Here is a 21,369-nt window from a genome sequence, read left to right as displayed (position 1 = left end):
TCTTTTGTATTTTGTGTGTGATGTACGTACAAATACAAAGCATACAAATGTCCGTCGTATGTTAACTGTGGCTGAAATTTGAGAAGGCAAAAACCTATTTTCATAAACGATAATAAAATGATACCTTTGCTCTTTTATCGCTACCTAAACACGACAAATATTTTTGTTTTGTTAAACAATTTGAATGAATGTTAAGTGTAGTGTCGATTTGTTATGTCAGTGATTTATGGATTTACGTTTATTTTATATTCAGACTGTGCAAAAATGTAAGAACTTTTTATAAATCTAAAAACAATAAAGTCAAATCAAAGCTTTTTAACGAACTAACAACCAATTTGCATTAAAAAAAAATGCAAGGAACATACAATTTGTATACATTTGATTAAATTACATTTGTAAATCGATATGTATCCAGCTGAAATAAGTTAGTTGTTTACAAACTAAATAATGGTCTGCAATTTGAAGTTTTTTGTTTAATTTGTAACATAGAATTTGGAAATAAACTGAATTATCATAAAATTGATTTAATTTTTATGATCATAAAATTGGATAACGATCCATTAAGATTATTGAATCCGTGTGAATTAAATAAACTTGATTTATTAACGACAGTAAAAAAGACGCGATAATTGGTGCCCTGACTTAGTGTCAATATGAATGAAGATTGGGAACAGGTGACTCCGTTCCTACAAGAAATGCAACATTCTAATGATGATGATTATTTTAATCCCCAAGAGGTAAGAACAATAAGATCGTTATGTATAATACAAACAACATAAATGATAGTTAGAAAGTAGGAGCATTTTCACCGGGTAGCATCATAAATTCAATTATAACACAAGAAGCATTCAAACCGCTGCAGTTTACCACGATTTTTCTTCGTGTGCACCGCATTTAATTAAGTAATTTTATCATAAAGTTTTTTCCTCACGTAAATCTGTTTTCCTTCTTGAAATGGATATAAAAAAGGCAACCTGAATATTCTTTGTTCCTTTATTTCTATTTGAATAAATTTCCACAAAAGAAATACACATTTCTTTGTTGTGATCGAAACGAAATTATATGTCACACTGATATATACTAGATAAATAAATTCGCGGGAATAATCTATGAAAAATTAGCAATAATATTTTAATTCCAATATGTAATTAATGAAATTTCAAATAACGTCATCTTAATTGGAAAAACTTGGAATTAACGGGAGGCTGTTGTATGGGGATCAACCCTTTGATGCTATATAAAATTTGATGAATTATTTATTCCGAGGATGAAAAAATGCTCTAAATTTAGAAGTATTAATTTTTTGATCAAAAGTCATTGATTTACTTTACAAATTCCCTTTACAATTTATATATTATTTGAAAATTGCAATATTTTTTGACTAAATCCATTTCTCCGGATCTATTTTACAGCCCAATAAGATGTCAATTTTTTAGCTTCACTTTATTTGGAAAATTCAATCGAACATCTTACATATATGCTTCATATGTGTAGCTCACGAAGACAATACGTACTGACTTATATAATACGATCGTATGTAAAAATTCGAATGACAGAAATTCTTTTACAAATCTTTGTTGTAAAATGAAAACATTTTACTTGTCACAATCATTGAATTGATTCTTTTATTTAAAACACTCGAGGTGGCAAATCAACTGAGCCCTAACAGGAACAGATGAATTCAACTGCCAAATGGGGTGGAACTGACTAAAACATAGCCCATGTGTTGGAAATCTCACCCTTTTATTTTCTCTACTTTTTTGCTTTTGTACATTCAAACAAGATCAACATGTTTTTACTTTTCTGTTTTTTTTTGTCGTTTATTTGAGTCTTTCGGCTCTTGTGATATTATCAATCTATATACGTTTCAAATTTTCAAATAAATCTAATAAGCACATCAATGCAACATATTGAGGTAATTGTTTTGGTATCAGTTTAAAAACTGGATTGAGAAAAAAATATAACACGAAAATGATAATAGAAAAATAATTCAAAATTCTCAAAATCAAATACCAAATATTCAACATCTATAGATTCATGGCCATGTGACGGACTATTTAAGTCATTTTCGTCATATTCTCAGTGGGAGATGAAATTAATAGCAAAACAAAATAAACCGTTTGCTACCCCCTGAGACCATTTTCAACCACTTAACCACATATAGTGCGCTATGCGTCAACTATTCAAATTGTAAATATTGCTCACACTAAAACATTTCTACCCATATCAGTGCCAAAGAAAAACCACGGGTGTGATATAAACAAATAAATTTTCTGATGAAATCGACGAACATCGCTGATGTATTTAAAACGGAGTGAGTCATTTGAAATTCTTTACAACTCCACTAGCTTTGGAATATCTGTTTACTTGGAATTATCGGTCTATATTTACCAAAATTGTTCTAAAAAAATGTATTAATTTTTTTCAAACAATATGTAGATTAACTAATCTGAGCAGATGTTCTCTTTTTCCAATTAATAGATGAAGTTATTATATCCTTTCGAAGTTAGAAAAAAAGAGGTGAATCTTAGATTCTGTATGAAACTACCTAAGTTCTATGAAAATTCTACATTGATGTTCGATCAGCAATGTTAAATTAAGAGAGAGATATTTTCTACAAATTGTATATACGATTGGAAATCATTCAAAGTCACCAAATTTAATGATACTAAACTAGTAGTCCCAATGACTTTTTTCCCAAACAAGATTTTATAAAACTTCAAAAGATGAATTTTGTAGAAGAATTTCTCTGGATTGTTCAGGTTATAACTTATTATACAGGGTATCTCATATAAGTGGGCCACTACTGAGGGTATAAATTTCGATTTTTTCTTCTGTTGGAATAATTTGAAAAAAAAAACTGCTCCGATAGAAATTTAGGAAATAAATTTCTACGAATTTCCATCGGAGTAGTTTTTTGAAAACTATACCAACAAAAGAGAAAAATGAAATTTATACCCTCAGTAGTGGCCCACTGTATACAGAGTGTCTCATATGAGTGGCTCATGAATTGATTTCATATCTCCATGAATAATTTTGAAGATGAAAGACACTTGCGCCACCTTGCGTCTCTACTCAAGCGTTATCATTTGTAAAAACAGCAGTCTATGTTCATATTTCGGAAGCTTGTAACTGTTCCAGTTCATTCTTCTTAGCGCATAAAGTAAACATTGTTTTTGTATAGACTCTATTCTTTTGCACATATTGTCGTATAGTGTGGATTCCATATTTCAGATCCAAAATCGATAATTGGTAATACAAATGTAAAATAAAGGCGTTTAATTGTCCATGAGTCGATAAAATCCTTGCCTTTAGCCGTGACATGCTCAATGTGTGATTTTAAATTATTTGCACATCAAGCAACACTCCCAAGTAAGCTCCCAAGTCCCTTACGTATTACAAAGACTTTTTCAATTTGAACACCGCCTATGTTGTATTTGTATTCATATTGCAGTGAACCCCGATGATATGATATTATCTTTGTTTTGTTGACATTTAATTTTAATAAATTGCGTCCATGTAAGTAAGATTCGATCCATTTTAACAGCTGATCATTCAATCCCATGATTTCAAGTTTTCGAAAAAGTTAATTTAAGTTAACCGAGTCCATTGATCATTGATATTTCAGCACAAATATCACGTATTTTTTCTATTTCCGAGCTGTAATATCGCAGATCACCTTCTAAAGAGCTGTAAGTGGTGCTGATTGGTCACTTGCTTTTACATCCAAATAAGTCATCTCATGAGGCAGATCTTCACTTTTCCCTTTTTTGAAATTCACATGCTTGAAAAATGTTTTTGGATCATCATCTATCTGTTTTTCCATTTCAATTCTGTAATCTTTGAGAGCTTAGCGTGCACTTCGTTTATATTCCCTTCTTATTTGCTTATATTGTTCAATCGATTGTTGAGCGTTTTTAATTTTCCGCACACATATTGTAAGGTGAAAAGTATTGTAATCGGTCAAAATTTTGGAAACTTCAGAAACATGTTTTCTACCTATTATTGGGGTCAGAGAACACGAATTTGGCGTTTTTAAACATGGTTTTCGTTAATCTGTACGTCGTACGTTGTACTCAAAAATATGTATTGGGGGTTTTTTGGCACGAAAAAATGGAATCCGAGGTTAGTTTTGAGATACAATCAATTTTTGATACAGTTTCCTTAAAAAAATTACAAAAAATTGAATTTTTGTATGGGAGCCATGCCTGTATGCTACCTTAATGACGTGACAATTTGCACAGACTATTTTTACACAAAAAAATAACATTTTGAAAGTTTGAAGAGATTTCAATCAAAATTAGGGGTACCTCCCATACAAAATTTTCAATTTTTGGCTCAAAAACGAATATTTTGTATGAGAGATACCCTTAATTTTGGTTGAAATTTCTCCAAACCCTCCGAATGTTATTTTTTTGTGAAAAAAAAAACTTGTGCAAAGTTTCACGCATAGGTGTTAATTTTTCTACTACTTAGTAGAATTTTTATTAGTTTATTAGTTTCATCATTTTTATTATTTTATTACTTAGTAGTTCTGTTAGTAGCCACTAAGAAGTAATAATTATTATTTTACTAGCTACTAACAACTACTAATTATTAGGTCTTAGTAGATTTTTTATTGGAATGTTAATAGAAATTTTATTAAAACGCCTATTGATTCAATCACGATTGGTATTCGCTTACTATTCAATAGGTATCACATAGCAAGTTTATATGAGACTCTCGGAGACTCGGTATAGAGCACTCAAACAGTGAAAAAAGTCCAGATCGTGATTCAGATGATATGGAATGCGATTTTTTTCATTCTGATTTCACCAGGTGATACAGAAAATTGAGTAGTATTTGTAAATCGAAGAAAAAAAAATTAATTATTTTTTTCATTTTTCGCAATTTTTCACCATCTACATGGGATGCTTGTATGAAAAACACGGAAGACCGCTGATATGGCACTGTCGTAGGTCCGTATATATTTGGCGTTTGCCATTTCAGCGGTCTTCCGTGTTTTTCATACAAGCTTCCCATATAGATGGTATAAAAAATCGCGAAAAATGAAAAAAAATATTAATTTTTTTTCTTCGATTCTCAAATACTACTCAATATTCTGTATCACCTGGTGAAATCAGAATGAAAAAAATCGCATTCCATATTATCTAAATCACGATCTGGACTTTTTTCACTGTTTGAGTGCTCTATACCGAGTCTCCGAGAGTTTCATATAAACTTGCTATGTGATACCTATTGAATAGTAAGCGAATACCAATCGTGATCAATAGGCGTTTTAATAAAATTTCTATTAACATTCTAATAAAAAATCTACTAACATTCTAATAAAATATCTACTAAAATTCTAATAAAAAATCCACTAAGACCTAATAATTAGTAGTTATTAGTAGCTAGTAAAATAATAATTATTACTTCTTAGTGGCTACTAAGAATTACTAAATAATAAAGTACTAATGGAAAAAATCTACTAACTAATAAGAATTTTTATTAATTATTATTTATTAGTTACACCAATGGTTTCACGCCATTAAGGTAGCATACAGACATGGCTCCCATACAAAAATCCACATTTTTTGTGATTTTAGTTATGAAAAGTGTTTCAAAAATAATTTTTATGGCAAAATTAACGTCAGACATATTTTTTATTATTGTGTTATGTTAGAAAATAGAATACTTTTAAATGTCATACAAATGAGTTCATCATGATAGTGTGAAAAATCTTTTGCGAGTACATCTGCTATTAAATTAAAGATCATTTCGATGCCGAATATTTAGCTTAATAAAATACGCATCTACCACCAGGCGGAAAAGTTCGTCTTACTCCTGTAAGACTTTTTATTTTATTTTGATGTGCCTCGCTGACTTTATTCTTCAACTCGACTAATGACTTGGTAAACCATATCGGTTGTTTCCTCATGATTTTTGTCTTCAACTGTACATGTGTTTCGATTGTTGACTTAATAATTGAATAAAAATTATCCAGTCTCAATTCTAATGAATTTGTGTCAAAAACATTATGCCAATCTACATCAAGAAGCGACTCATTTATTTGTTTATAGTCTGCGTTTTTGTAATCGCGATATTTATGTCTTGTTTCAGTTGTCTTTATGACTGGCTCTTCATATCGTCCTTATTTTCATCAACAAACCAAATCAATTTGGGCAGATTAAAGTCTCCGGGCACAATCAAAACATCATTTGTATTCAACTTCGATGCGACTTCTTTCAAGGCATATATGTTGTTTTCATACACCTTGAGTGTTGAATCTGGTCGATCATATAATTCAACCAAAAAGATGTTTCTTTTAAATCCGTTTACCTTCACCCATACTTGTTCTTTTTCGAACGGGTTGTTCGATTTCGATGTTTAAGGTATCGTTGGAAAGGATTGATCTCTAGATTCAGAGTATTGGTGTTTCATAGGTCAAAGACCTCATTTAGTGCCATATATGGCCGTAGAACTGAATTTTGATCGTTTTCTTGAAAGGACCATATTTTGAAGACACGTGGCCATATTGTCAAACTTTGATGTTTTTTCTTAACTTTGATGGCCCAAGGGCTTTCCAACCATACATCAATCGGGGCCAAAGGTCTTTTAGGTTAGGATTTGGAAATTATTTGGACATCACGTGTATATATAACAAGTCGACTTTTCAACACACCAATGTGTGGAAAATTTCATTCTTGGACGGCACCCTTTGACGGCAAAAGCCACGAAAAATTGAAGAAGATAGTTGTAATGGGGCAGAGTGATACACTCCCGATAATAACATTTTTTTACACGTTAGAATCTCGATTTTAAACTTTATTTACATCAGCTAGAATTGAAGGTGAATATAATTTTTTGCTAATAAATCCTACTTTCATTTAATAATAAGTGTTTTGGATTTTATCGTGGTTGAAAAAAATTGATCGAAATTGAAAACATGCTTGGATGGAGGAGGAAATTTTTCCGGCCTGATATATAAAGAGAAGTTGTTTTAAATCTTCTTGATTGAGGTACGAACGTATTGAGCAATGTAACGCCATAAAAATTGGGCCAATATCTATTATGGATAGTTTCCTATGTTTGCCAATTGGCCATCATCTCGAAATTATTGAATTTGTTTACAAAATATTGTTTCCAAATGAGATATTTTTCATATTTGAAAAGTGAAAATACTACCCTAATAAATACAGTAAATGGCCCTAATAAATAGATTTGGGTGAAGTTTTAGTTGAGGATGGTTCCTTGCCCAAACATTCAGCTAGTCAGCTGCTATGCGAAGACAAAATTTTCTCCAGAAGAAGATTTTTACAGAATTTTACTTCTACTACATAACGCAATCTATACATCTCTTGAACATGGTACATGCCCAAGACCATAGTATTTTTCACTAATGTGTTCTCTCCACTTTAGTCTTGATTTATAGGACTGGTACCAGGCTTCTATATCAATTAATATTGATATATAATTCATGCTCCATAAGCTCGAGAAAGCCAACACAAAAAGATATACATCTTTCAAATTTTTTTAAAAGGCTTTTCAAATGATCACGGACAAGCGTTCTCCAAGTAACATTCTTCATTTGATATACTGAATAAACTATCTGCTGTGATGCTGAGGGTGGCAGCTAACATGATCTCGGGCATTTGGAATATTTTACGAGCGACACATCGATTTTGACCATCAGACTTAGAATTATTTTCACTATTGTCGCACAAGTGTGAGAGTCATCATTCATTAAGTTTGTGCATAACTGTAGAGATTTGTTTTATTGTTTGACTATAATATACTATAAACTACACACAAGAAGTGATTGAAATCGTTTGATGTTTTACCATCTTTTGTGAGTTATATTATTTCATCATGATTTTGGATTTGTTCAGTTTTTCACAAAATATCAAAATAATTAATTGCCTAATGTTGAAGTAAACAAACGAAGATATGAACTCAATCTTTTGTGGGAATACTGTTGACAGTTCATACGTCAATTACAGCAAAATGATTTGAAACAACTTCTCTTTATATGCCAAACCGGAAACTTTTTCACTTTAGACTTTTTTGGGGGCATAGTGATAAAGCGGTATTTCGCATTGTTTACAATTTTTATAATTTAGTTCATTTTCAAACAAAATGAGTGGGTCAATACGTAGATTGAGCTTGAATACATTATGTTTTGTATGTTTTAAGTCATTTTCAGTAATGGTTTATCGTTAGTTATTTGGAAGTCACTAAAAACTATTGTGAAGAATCTGATTCCCAAATGAAAAAGCTTTCAATTAATTTTATTTTACTTTTTTTTCATTCATATCATTACTTTTTCTTTAACTTGTTTCATATTTTTTCTAAAAATCAGTTAAACTCAAATTCAAAAAAGATCAAAATAACAATTTATGGCCAAAAACAAATGTGAGTTTTAAATGCCACACGCAAAAGTGAAAAAAAGAAGAAAACACATAAAAACGTGACAAAATCAAGTGTATAACTCTGCCTAATTTTACCCCCACTGTGTCCCCAAATTTATCACTTCAAACTTTTGGCTCGTGGCGCAATATAAGAAAGTTAGGCTTGATGTGAATCCTCTTTCAAACGGTATGGGAAGTTTTCCAATATCTTTTCATTTGGCCAAAATATTCTAAATCGAAAAAAAGTGTATCAGTTAACTCTGAAAAATAATTCTACCTTTGACTTTTGTGGTGACAGATACCCACAAAAGTCAACTTCCAAACAAAAATTCAATTGAAACAGTTTTGAATATAAAATCTGAAAAGGCCATGAAAGAGTTGATTGTCCGAGAATGAATGTGAGTCTTCTCCTGAGAGTTTATTAAAATGTAACACCGCCATACAAAAAATGCTGACAGTCAGCATTTTTTCGTTTGGCGGTGTTACATTTCAATAAACTCTCAGGAGAAGACTCACATTCATTCTCGGACATTCAGTTATTCTGTGAGGTAATGTCTTCAGATGAATTATGGTCCATCTTCGTTTCTTCCAAAGACATCAACCTTCAGAAATGACTCCTTCTTGGGGTCTCCTTCCGCGTTAACTGCGAAAAACGGTAATTTTTATAATAATCGTTTGATCGGTTATCCATATATACTTTCTTCGCATTCCTTCAAAACATATAACAATCATACATATCTATGTTTCGTCAATTGCCAGATTTTTTTTTCAAGTCGGTAATATGGATACTGCAATTGACGGGAATACTTAATATCGAACATATATTTCTTGCAGCGTATTGAATGATGTACGATTTATCGTATCAAATCACTCGATTAAGCAAATTCAAAAAATTAATCGGATTTTCTTCCTTGGAATTAAATGTGAATATTAAACTAACCGAAAAAGACGTAATTGTTTATTGTTAATAAACTGTACAGTGTACATGTCCTGATATGTATATTGTGCGACGATAAATAAATAAAGAGAATCTGGGAAAAGAAATGGAATACAATAAATTTTAATAGCTTTAAATTGTTCAATAAATTATTTTCAAATTGGATTACAATTAAATCAGATGTGAATAATTTGCTTCGCTTCATGCCAAATTTTGTCGCTTTATCGAATTTTGAATCGTCGTAATCAAACCGCCACACATGTATGTGTTCACATGCAACGAATATCCAGACGAGTCTGAACAATACACATTTCATACGAGAGTGCATTGCACTGATGCCGTCCATGCACAGTGTTGTGTATTTTGGTTTTTATATATTTTTTTTCTTTTTGTTTGCTGTTAGATTGAGTTTATCTGTGTTTTTAATTTGTATGCACTTTTTTATCTATAAATAAACCAATTATTCACTCCCGTTTAATTTTAAATTGGATTTAAATTAATATAAATAAATGTTTAATCTGCCAATATGACAGATAGAGAGTGAAAAAACAGTGATTTTTTTACTATTCCCATATACAAATACAATTCAATGTATTTCAAAAAAATACTTTCTACATCTTTTTAATACTTAAATTTTCATGTATAGCTTACATTAAAAAAACAATAATTAAAGACAACACCATTATAAATTAATGAATCTTAAAATATTAATTATGAACTTTATATATAATTTTCTATTGTCAATAATTAATTAGAAGCAAATGAAAATACGATACTAAATATCGATGGTTCATTATTACTACCAGACAATATGTTCCACATATCAGAGGCTGAGAGTAAAAACAGTACTTCGCATCTCATCTCTTGCTCTCACTTACGGGAATTTCTGTAAGCAAGAGAGGTGGGATGCGACGTGGTGTTTTTGTTCTCAGCCTCTCCTATATGTTTTGTAATCACATCTCTTCAAAATTCATTAATAATATCGTATATTAATAAAAAAAAACAATGACTGCAGCTTACAGCGTTCCTATGACTGATATTTTATTCAAAATAAATAAAGAAATATTTTTAAATAATAATATAAAACCGACAAAATGAATTTTGGGATCCTATTAGTTTAGATATTGTGAAAATTAGAAAAAACATATTGTTTTAGTTTTCTTCTATTCGTGTAAAGGGGATGCAGGAAACTGTTATCATACCAAAGTTCACCATTCGGGAGACACACCTGACATATCACAAATGTCAATAAGGATAAATTGAAATTTGTGTTTTTTGTTGTCAACGAAAATGTTGTATGGGAGGTACACTTAATTTTGATTGAAAATTTTTCAAGCTTTCAAAATATTAATTTTTTGTAAAAAAAATAATTTGTGTAAATTTTCACTTCATTGCGATGTATATACCCAATACAAAACTCACCTTTTTCTTTTCCGCACACACCTAGTGTATGAGGTAAAGTATTGGAATCGGTCGAAAAAAAACACCCATCAAAAATGTGTTTTCTGGGTGTTTATGGGGCCAGGGAACACGAATCTAGCGTTTTCTCGATGCCCGAATGTATGTGCGTACCCTGTACGCTGTACCATGTACCCTGTATGCAAAAATTTGTTAACACGATACACGTGTCTGTCTGGGCTCTGGGGTTATGCCCATGGAAAAAATGTAATTTTTCTTCCAAAAGTGATATTTAATGTATACTTAAACACTCAAAAATGTGTTATGGGTTTTTTTTTGGTACGAGAAAACCGAATACGATACAAATAATTTTAAGTACACTTTTCATACAAAAATTTGGACTTTTGTTTGGAAGCCATGATTGCGTAATGATCTGAAACTTTTCACAGGTTATTATTTTCAAAAAAAAAACAACATTCTGAAAGTTTGAAGACATTTCAGTGCATATTAAGGGTATCTCCCGAACAAAATTTTGGATTTTTCGCTCAAAAACGAAAATTTTGTATCGAAGGTACCCCTAAATTGAATTGAAATTTTTTCAAACTTTCAGAATGTTAGCTTTTTGTGAAAAAAATTTCTCGTGCAAAGTTTCACGTTGTTACGATGTCATACAGGCATTGATTCCATACAAAAATTCCCACAAAATTCTCAAAATTTAAAAATTATTTGTTTCGCAAAACTATTGTAAGATTCAGTTTTCTCGTGAAAAATGATATGTAATAAATGCATGTTGTGGATCACAGTGCGGAAAATTTCATCATACTCGTGTAAGACTCTTTATTTAGTCAGTCGATTTAGTTTGTTGATGAAAATCAAGTAAAAAAGTACTAAAATAATTAAATAAGAAGTCGAACAGTACATAAGAAACATTGTAAATGAAATAAGAGCTGCTGCCATCTTGTATTGATTATTTAAGCTCCATAAGAATAGTATGTACAAAGAAAAATGTTACAATTGTTTGATTTGATTTTAATCGTTTTTAGTTATCTTTATTCATCTCTATTTCTTTTTAGTCATTCATGAATATTATTGAAGACCAAAAAGTGTATCGTTTCGAACAGAGAGAAGAATAATTTACACTATCTGATACTACATCAAAATCAAGCATTTGTTTTAATTTCGGTAAATAAATACGAATCAAACGGAAAATTTATATCAACGTTTTTTTTCTGGTTCTTCTAATAATTTGAATTTTCATGCTAAAAAAAACTGATTATAGTATAATACATTTATTGCAACATTGTTTCAATCTTGGTAAACCGCATTGAACTCTTTTGGGCGATTGATGTACATCAGCGAATATCGTCAAATTAATATGTTTATATGAATCTAAAATAGATGTAATTCAAATTTCAAAAGTTTTACTTATGTTTTGACAATCAATAAATGTCACAAGGTCGAAAAGTACCTCATAAATTCCTCTAAGCGAATATATATATATATATATATATATATATATACATATATATATCCGACGGTATTCCTTGAATAAATTGGAAAATTTACCACATTTCTGTTGGTTTTTACAGATAGTTTTCAAATTTGATATTTTTTTCAAGTTTCGAGACTTATCTGAAGGACATTTAATTAAAATAGATACTTATTTGTGCAACAATTACAACTCTCCAATATACTCCAGAACGTAGAATAAGAATTTGACTACACAAATAGTTTTGACTACTGAAATGGTCATTTCTTAGAAGTTAGTTTGACTACCTGCCTCCTGCAAAAAAAAAACGGTTTATTTTAATCAAAATAAAAGAGAATTTTTTTTATCAATTGTTGTAACTATAACATATGTTTTATTATAAGACATGTCACATGTAGAAATTTAATGTATTTATTTACAATGTATATATCGTATCATTTCTTTTTATAGTTTTCTACGTTATTTTTCAACTGTTGGTGTAAGTTTTCAAACATCCCTCATTGAGCATCTTCGTCAATTTTTTGAATGAAGTGAATGGAACACGTGTACCATATAGAGTAACATCTTGTTTTGGTTTCTCAAAAATGTGTACAAATTCCTAACGCATCTCCAGTAGGGGTATTTCGCGGTAATTCTGCATCTGATGTAATGCCAAAACCAACGACAATATTACGCAGACTCGTTCTTAAATACACAATATAAAAACGAAGTAACAAAGTCCCTCAATTCCCACTTTTTACTCTCTGTGTAGAAGTGGGCGTATTCAATAAAATGGGTGTCACATTTAATATTCAAGTATTCTCCTTTTACATTCCGACATTTCAGTTTAGATCATATTCATTGCTCTAACTATACGATACACTCACCAATATTTTGTAACAAAATACTTTCAATTTCGTCAAATCATAGCTGATAAACAGATATCGGAGTAAAACATTTGAAGGCGGAGCATATGATATGAATGAGCTTTAGCTGATTGAATGCATGAACGGTACATCAAAACAGTAACGTTTTTGAGTGGGCTTGTTTTCAATTCGACTCACATTGAATAAAATACCGACGTATATAGTTCATTTCATACAACTTGAGTATGTAGTTGTACCGTTTCATCATATGCGTCTTATACTGCAATCGTATTAAAGTAAATGAGATAGAACGAACATTCTTAGCCGGTTCGTCGCTACTACAAACCGATTACCCCACCAGTCGAGCTCAAAACAGTGGAAGAGCTTGTGGTTCTATAGCTGGCTTCTATAGTTTGTGTTCAAACGTGAACGAGTGCGCATCAAATGTTACGCATGTTGCGCACCGTATACGAAAATTGTTCTACTTGTACGAAAAAGATAAGAATATTTTAATCGTAAACGTATACGTGCAAAACTAAAAGCCATATAGATACATTGGACTGAATTTACTCAAATTTTCAGCGGGTGGAAAATCGCAGTTTGAAATATTTACATTAAGTGTACTTAATCACGTTGTTCTTAGTTCAATTTGTCGGAGTTTTCCAGGAATTTTATTACTGATGTTTGTGGTGTACCTTGGTGAATCAGAAATTGCAACTACCAAAAAAATGTGGTGGATTAGCAAATGGAACAGTTACGAGATATTTGTGTAACTTATAGATAGTTGATGATTTGTGTGGTTTTTTTCATAAACTGTTTACTTATATTTATAAAACAAAACAAAAGAAAAGTGCTGACTGATGCCATTGATCACACATGCTATCTAAATGTTGTTATTGTTATTGTTACTACTAGAATCTTAACTATTTGTTTGTGTGATCCATTTTAATTGCCTAAACCGTTCATGGATTGAAATGATTGTGTATTGAATTACACTAAAGTATGAAGTGAAATAAATCTTAATACTTTGGTTTTCATTTTTTCCTTGTGCATAATAAATTGTGAGAAAAATACATCGTGGACAGAAGGGACAGTGATTTTTTTTAATAAATTCCATGTTTGCAAAGAAAAATATTAAACAGTCCAATCAAAATGAAAACAAACTTTAGTTTTTACTATTGATTTCAGTGAATCAACGTTTGTACAAAGAAATTTTCATTTACCTTGTTTTGTGCGATTTTGTTGGTGTTAAAATGTGAACTGTTTCCAAATAACAAATTCATTTCGAAATATTACAATAAAGTGTTTTTCCATTGCAGATAAATCGTGAACAGTTTATAATTTTTCAATGAACAGGAAAAAAATTGTGAATACGTATAAATATTTAATCTAGAATGGATATCACGTTCTATAAAAATATATGCGAATCTATCAAAAGATGTAAACTTCTTGTGAAAAAATATGTCCAGAACATTTGATAACACTTTTTTGACATGATTGACAAGAACTTTTAATATTTTTTTAAGTTATGACTTTAAATGATTTGTAAATGTGTGTGTTTATACTCGATTGACCCCGGTTCTACGTTTTTTGTTTTTGTAGATAGAATTTTATTAAATTGCAATTTTTTTACTCAAACAAATAAAGTAATAATCAGTTAAGGTATATAGTTAATTGTTGTACAATTCAATTCAATTCGTATATACAAAAAATGGCTTCTTACACCCAATTTGGTTACGGCTATCCGTCGGCAAATCAGGTTTGTTTAAATCAAGTTTTCGATTGGTATATTATTTTTTCTAATATAAACATAAATACTAATAAGAATTGAACGAATTATCAAGATTTTGTATATCTCGTATATTTTCCTGCTTGTTGTCATATTTTAAATGCGCAAGCGCTTGTTTATATTTGTTCAATAATAAAATTCTGTCATCACTAAAACCAATATGATTGAAACCTATTTTGAATAATATCTATATTACAAATATGAATGGGCTAGAATAAAAACTCGACTTGAATTTTGTGTCTATAAAAGCAGAACTACTATATACGAGTTTGATCTCATTTTGTATGGAGTTGTTCCACTTTTAAAGATTCAAAATAAAAGTCGGGTTTTTATTCTAACCCATTATTATATTTTTACCAAAAGATTTAATTTAATTTTGTGAATGATATATTTGCAACTTATAGTGATTTGAAAATACATTCATAGCACATGTGAATGATGCTTGAGAAAGAATTAGACTTTGTCATAATTTCCCTAATATCCTTTTCGTTTTAGTTGTGTATAAAATTTAATAAATTAATTAAAATTCAATATGTTCGACTTGGAAAATCTCGCAAAATTTCACTGTTCTAGAATTTAAAAATATAAATTTTGCCAATTTTAGCACAAAGCACATTATTTGCATATTCTGTTACAAATTTTTGAACAATCTACAACAATTTTATCGCTTAAAAAATCATGTTACATTTTTTGCACCTTCTTGTGCACCTCAATTTACAAAAATTGTGCTCATCAAATTGTACGATAATTTGCGGTAATGAAGTTGTGTTTAAAAAAAACTAAGAAAAATTGTACGAACGAAGATGACATATATAATTTCAAAGTTTCAATATTTGTAAAAAAAATAATTAATTTCAACAACAAGAATCGGGGATCGTTTAAAGTCAGCGGTGCATAACAATATTACCGCAATTCAAATTATTTAAACGAAAAAAGTTAAAAAAAAAATAGAATAATTGCTTACCAACATAGTATAAGTAACGTAAAAACTACGCTAGCTTATAGATGCTTATCCAAAACGATGATACCTTTTTTATAATTTTGAAAATTATACAGAATGAATTTTCGCTTTTCAAGAAATCTTATCATTAGTTGTAACTGTTTTCTGAAAGTTTTTATGTAATAGTTTTGTTAAATGTTGTGAAAAATGATTATCATTCACTCAAGTTTTTTCAGTTAAAATCACGATAATAATAGCTAAGGAAATGTAAATTTATTTTCGTCTTTGTGCTCAAGTAGGGGAATAAAGATGTTGATCTTCTTGAACAAAGTCCTTGAATACCGTTATGGTTTCGTAATGAATCCTTAATAATAATAGAAATGCTTAAAGTTGTCTATTAAACCTAGGAGAAGCCAAGAGGGCTGATTGTCAATATTCACAGCAAAAGAAATTCCACAGTAGAAATTCTTTTTAGACATGAACATAAATTTTAAAAATTTAACAGTTTCCGAAGGTGCGTTTGGTGGCAAAACTTCATTTATTTTCTCGTTTTTGCTTTAATTTATAGAAGCGACAAAAGAAATGTATAAAGCAGCAGTTAACAATTAAATTTAGAGTGTGAGAGGAAGAAAAGAGAAACAAAAATATACATGCTAATATTTATCATAATGAATATTTATAAATTGCTTCTTCCCTAAAGGTATTTTACGTGCCGTTCTTACCATGGTGCCGTAAATATCAATACCGAAAAAAAAATGTCTAGTACGTCTGCGTATTTTAGTGAGGAAAACAAAAAAAAGTATATCTGACAACGATAACGCCAACGATGGAGTTGTTTAAGTAACACTCTCCGATCACAACTGACATATTTTTCCCGATTATATTCACAAGTGAGAAAGTAAGGACTAAAAAAAGAGAAGTAAACGTGTTCTGTTTTGCGATCACACAGTTTTACGTCTCATTCGATTGCAATCGCGAAACGAATAATTAAGCATTTAACCAACCAAAGGAAAGAATCAAAAGAGAAGCAAAATAAGTACAAGAAATTAACAAAAACTAAATTGTAATTTATTTAGAATTCTCATGGAATAGTTGAGTTGACATATCAGTGCGCATTACATCTCTGTAAAAGCGTTAACCAAACAAAAAAATACTTCAAAGCAGACAGTAACTAACAGCGAGCAGACAACATAGCAGAACGTTGTTGAGTATTCAACATAACGGCATGAGTGACAGTAGCTTTTTCACAATTACCTTTCTCTTCAGTATTTCTTGCTTTTTCTTCTTTGTGAGCACGCATAATTGATGATTTAGACAAGGCGATAAAAGGAAAGACGCCATAGCAGAAGTTCGAATACCATGATAATAAATAATAAATATTAGCAATTATGTGTATTAAACCGCCATATCGTTTGCATGATGTCTTTCGATGATTTGATTGACAAATAACTAACTGTATTTAATATTAAAACGATGTGAATGTTCTCACATCGTGTATCACTATTGTTTTTATCTGTTTAAATTATTAAGATGACAAACGAATTTCATCCCATAAGTTCAGTTCGAATCATTATTTAAAAATATCAATTACATCCATTAATAAAGATAAAAAAAACGATTCAGAACAGTTTTTATCAATGGAATGAGGTTCTTTTGGAATGGCGACGTGCTCAAACCGTAACTTCACCTTGGCAGGTAGCCCTTGAACTATACATTTCGAATTGATGATTTCACATATGTGCGATTTTATAAATAGCGATTGAAACAATTCTAAGGATTTTTTGTATAATTTTTGATCTCTCTCTAGAAATATACTTGTTTGCGTGTGTGCGTTTGATGATCAAAATGTTATTATGAGTTGGGATTTGAATGTCAATTGCAAAACTTATAAACGAAAGTAAAACTGAAACATTCAAATGAATATCAATTAAACAAATACAAGACAGGTGCAATTTTTGCAGCAAACGATAATATTGAATAAATATTACATGCGAATGAATGATCAAAGCAACAATGGATATACACATACTTATTTCATATAAATTGGACCTGAAAATTGAAAATAGTCTGCTTTACAAGGTAAAATACACATGGTTTAATGTAAATGCACCAACGAGTTGTTAAAATCGTATACAACCAATACTGAGCAGCTAGTTTAGCATGATTAGTAATGATGAAGTTCATCTGTCGCCCGACTAATATTTACCACATAATTTAACTTTCCTTTTCGTTGACTCCTTTTGTTCTTTTTTATTTCATTAGTAAATTGAAGTGTTTCGCATTATTGTTAAAACATTAAATGCTTCTAATCATTTGTTTTTTTTTTTAATTTGTGATCATTTTTAGTTCACACTGTTTCTGTATTGGCGTGAATATATTTCAATTTATACCATTTACTGGCAAATGAAAAGAAGGAAAGAACAATAATTATGCGGAATTTGATATTTGCTTGTGTTATAAGCAGAAAAATGTTTTCAATTTTGTTTTCGCACTCAAATAACATGACATACAAGGACTGTTGCAGTTGGCATCTGCTCCTCATTTTTGTTCATCAACTCAATTAACTTTCCATTTAGATACCACTTAATGAGAAGTGGCACAAAATGACAAATATGTAATTCACTATCGCAAAAAACATCAATTGCGTTCGTGGTTAGCAATTTCTTATGCAAATACATGTAATGCGACATTTTTCGAACATTTGCTTATAATAATGGGACAAAATAACAAAAACAAAAGTGAAAGACAAAGAAAAAAATGTAAAAATTAATTTAGATCTAAATTTCCTTTTTAAATAGTAAAATCCCATATAACGGACAAATGTTATCAATGATAAAAGCATTTTTGAAGCGTTAAGATAATTATAATTTCATGTCAGTGGTTTTGAATTACATCTGTTCGTTTACAGCAAGAAATTTTCATGTGGCGATTTAGTATTTTTGCATTTAAACCATAAAAAATGTGTATTTTAGATATGGATTTTGTTGAAAATATTCAGAATTGTTAAATTACTTTTAATTCCAACCAATTTAGTCTTCGAACAGAAATGTTGGTCACTCCAGAAATAAAAGTACAACATTGTTGACATCCTATTTTCATCATAAGTGAGGCTAAGATCAATACCAACAACAATAAGTTGTTTAGAAGAAAAGTCTAATTGTTCCAAGTAATCACTCAAACATCAACAATTTGACTATTTTTTGATAAAAATCGTCAAATGAAAATTTCGTGATGTAAACGAACAGGAGTAACTCAAAACCTCATGACACCGACATGAAATTTCGCAAATTTCAACAAATCTACTTGTTTGCGAAGTTTGAATGACAATTGAGGCTCGGTATAGAACACACAAGAAGTGAAAAAACTTCTTATTATCAAATTTCATATACAATCAAATGGCTTATATCAGCAAATTTTATTGCGTAATTGTATGTCAATAGAATGTTGTTTGTAAGCACAATGCCTTACATAAAGAAATTACATGCAAGGGTGAGCGAGATAGCATTGGACAATGATTTGGGTGATAGAGATAGCAATTTCATACATTCTGTCGCACCAAATGACAGAAAAATTGTAGAAAAAAAATACCAAAAAGTTGTAGAAAACAGTAGTAGTTGCAAATCAGAGAAAAAAAATTTTTTTTTTTTCATTTCTCGCGATTTTTTACCATACATGGGAGTTTTGTATGAAAAACACGGTTACCGCTGAAATGGCACTGTTGTAAGTCTATTTTGCATTTTTCATTTCTTATATCAAATATAAAGTTGAAAAATACACGTAGAGATATGACACCAAATTTAAAAATAGTTCCACCCTAAGCTACACAGCTTGTAAAAAAATATGCCCGAAAATTTTATTATTATTGATTGTTATACATTTAGATTTGATAATATTTCAAGGAATTATTCTAATGTATTTAATATCTCCGAGTAACTCTATTAGCGGAAAATTCTTATTTTAGTTAAAACTGAGATTTTTTTTTAATTTTCGAAATATTTCACTTTTCCGCCCGCACATAGTGTGAAGGGAAAAGTATTGTAATGGGGCCTAAAAATAAAAATTCTCAAAATGGTCGGAGATGACCTTTTCTAGATGAAAAATAATGGTTGTTGTGGTTCTGTTCTATGTCGTACGTGACCGTTTTTATTCACCCATTATCTCTTTTCTCGTGATAGATTTTTTAAATCTGATTTTATACGATGGTTTGGAATATTGAGAAATAAATACCATTAGATTTTGGACGAAAATGGTCCACTCCATCATGGTTTTATATTGCATAAATTTTTCATTTTTAAAAAGTTTGTATGGGGGATGTCAACATTTGTTAATTTAATGTATACATGCACGGATAACCCCCCTCTTAGCTCTTAAATCGTCTGATCTAATTCTGTTTTGCGAAGGTTTTTTGAAAGAAAAGTTCTTTTGATTTCCTATGGTTTTTGATTGGCTGATTGACCCCGTTCTCTAAATTTTTTCCGTGTCCATATAGTTGAATGGTCGATTTGGATTCCTCGAACCTAAATTAGGAGGATTTGACGCGGTTATTTTAGTCGAACATAATGGTTCAACACCATTTAATACGGTTATTTTGGTCAGCCATCACGGTCCATCGTGGTCTAACACAGTTTAACATGGTTATTGAGATCGGTTAAACGTCTGCCGTGAATTGAGTTGTTTTTGTATATATATTGTTAGAAGCGTACATACACAGGCATACGTGAGAGAGCATAGCACTCATACACAATCACGCACGCACAGGAATACAAGCACAGGCAAACACACAGCACAGGCATACGCGATAGAGTGACGCGAGAGACCGACTGGCGTTTAGTAGTTAGTTGATATAAGACCATCAGAGAGAGAACAATAAATAGAATCAAGAAGAATTACATTGTATTTTATTATTATTATATTTGTTTCCTGAATCCGAACATATATCGTGATGTACATGGCGGAAAAGTTCGTCTTACAGTGCAAGACTTTTTATTTATAATAACAATGATCTATCTTGCGCATGTGTTTCCTGGATAAAATTCATACACCATCAATAAAAGTCTAATGTTTTCTTCAAAACATGAAACACTTTATTTAGAAAAGCCTTATAAAAAATTTGTTCTATCTTCGTTTTGTCAAGTATTAAATATTCAGCTTAAATTTGAAACCCAAACCATAACCATATGAGCAAAAGAATTGATAAAATAAAAAACAATACCTTGCTTTAAAAAAAATTATAAATTTGACAGCTTCGAATTGGTGAAATACGTGGATAAAATATCATTGCAAATATTCGTTCATTTTAAAAGTTAAACGTACTTTAAAAATATTAATCAATTATAACTAAAAATATCTTTGGTATGCATAGAATTATAACGACTTTGTTTTCTATTTGAATCAGTTACTAAGTGCAAGTGGGCAAACTCCATCTGGAAGCGCTCAGTCGCCTGTGCCTGGGAACAGTGGAACTACTTCGTCGGGTACACTCGTTGGAAATGCAAATAATGGGTAATTAAATCAATTGATGACAATTTCTAGTTGTCTTCTCGTTTAAATCTATATTTTATTTTACTATTCTATTGTTTTG

The 21,369-nt window shown here is 30.4% G+C and overlaps 1 protein-coding gene across 2 annotated transcripts in view; it reads left to right on the top strand.

Annotated features, from left to right (window-relative positions):
• The first annotated feature begins 662 nt into the window (after nucleotides 1–662).
• LOC116347897 (homeobox protein araucan) overlaps nucleotides 663–21,369 on the top strand; it is a 66,534-nt gene continuing 45,827 nt past the window's right edge. Inside the window, exons 1-2 of one of the 2 annotated variants that reach the window (XM_031778700.1) lie at nucleotides 663–737; nucleotides 21,184–21,290. In XM_031778700.1, the coding sequence (XP_031634560.1) occupies nucleotides 696–737; nucleotides 21,184–21,290 (149 nt within the window). In that variant the 5' untranslated portion in view covers nucleotides 663–695. Of the gene's footprint in view, nucleotides 738–14,511; nucleotides 14,819–21,183; nucleotides 21,291–21,369 lie in introns of those variants that run through there. The other variant, XM_031778699.1, reaches the window with a different exon arrangement.

This window comes from Contarinia nasturtii, unplaced genomic scaffold (genome assembly GCF_009176525.2).
Source record: "Contarinia nasturtii isolate CC-2019 unplaced genomic scaffold, AAFC_CNas_1.1 Cnas_scaffold_2166, whole genome shotgun sequence".
Taxonomy (NCBI): Eukaryota; Metazoa; Arthropoda; class Insecta; order Diptera; family Cecidomyiidae; genus Contarinia; species Contarinia nasturtii.
The sequence above is the reverse complement of the archived record's forward strand: the minus strand, read 5'-3'. Positions and strand labels throughout refer to the sequence as shown.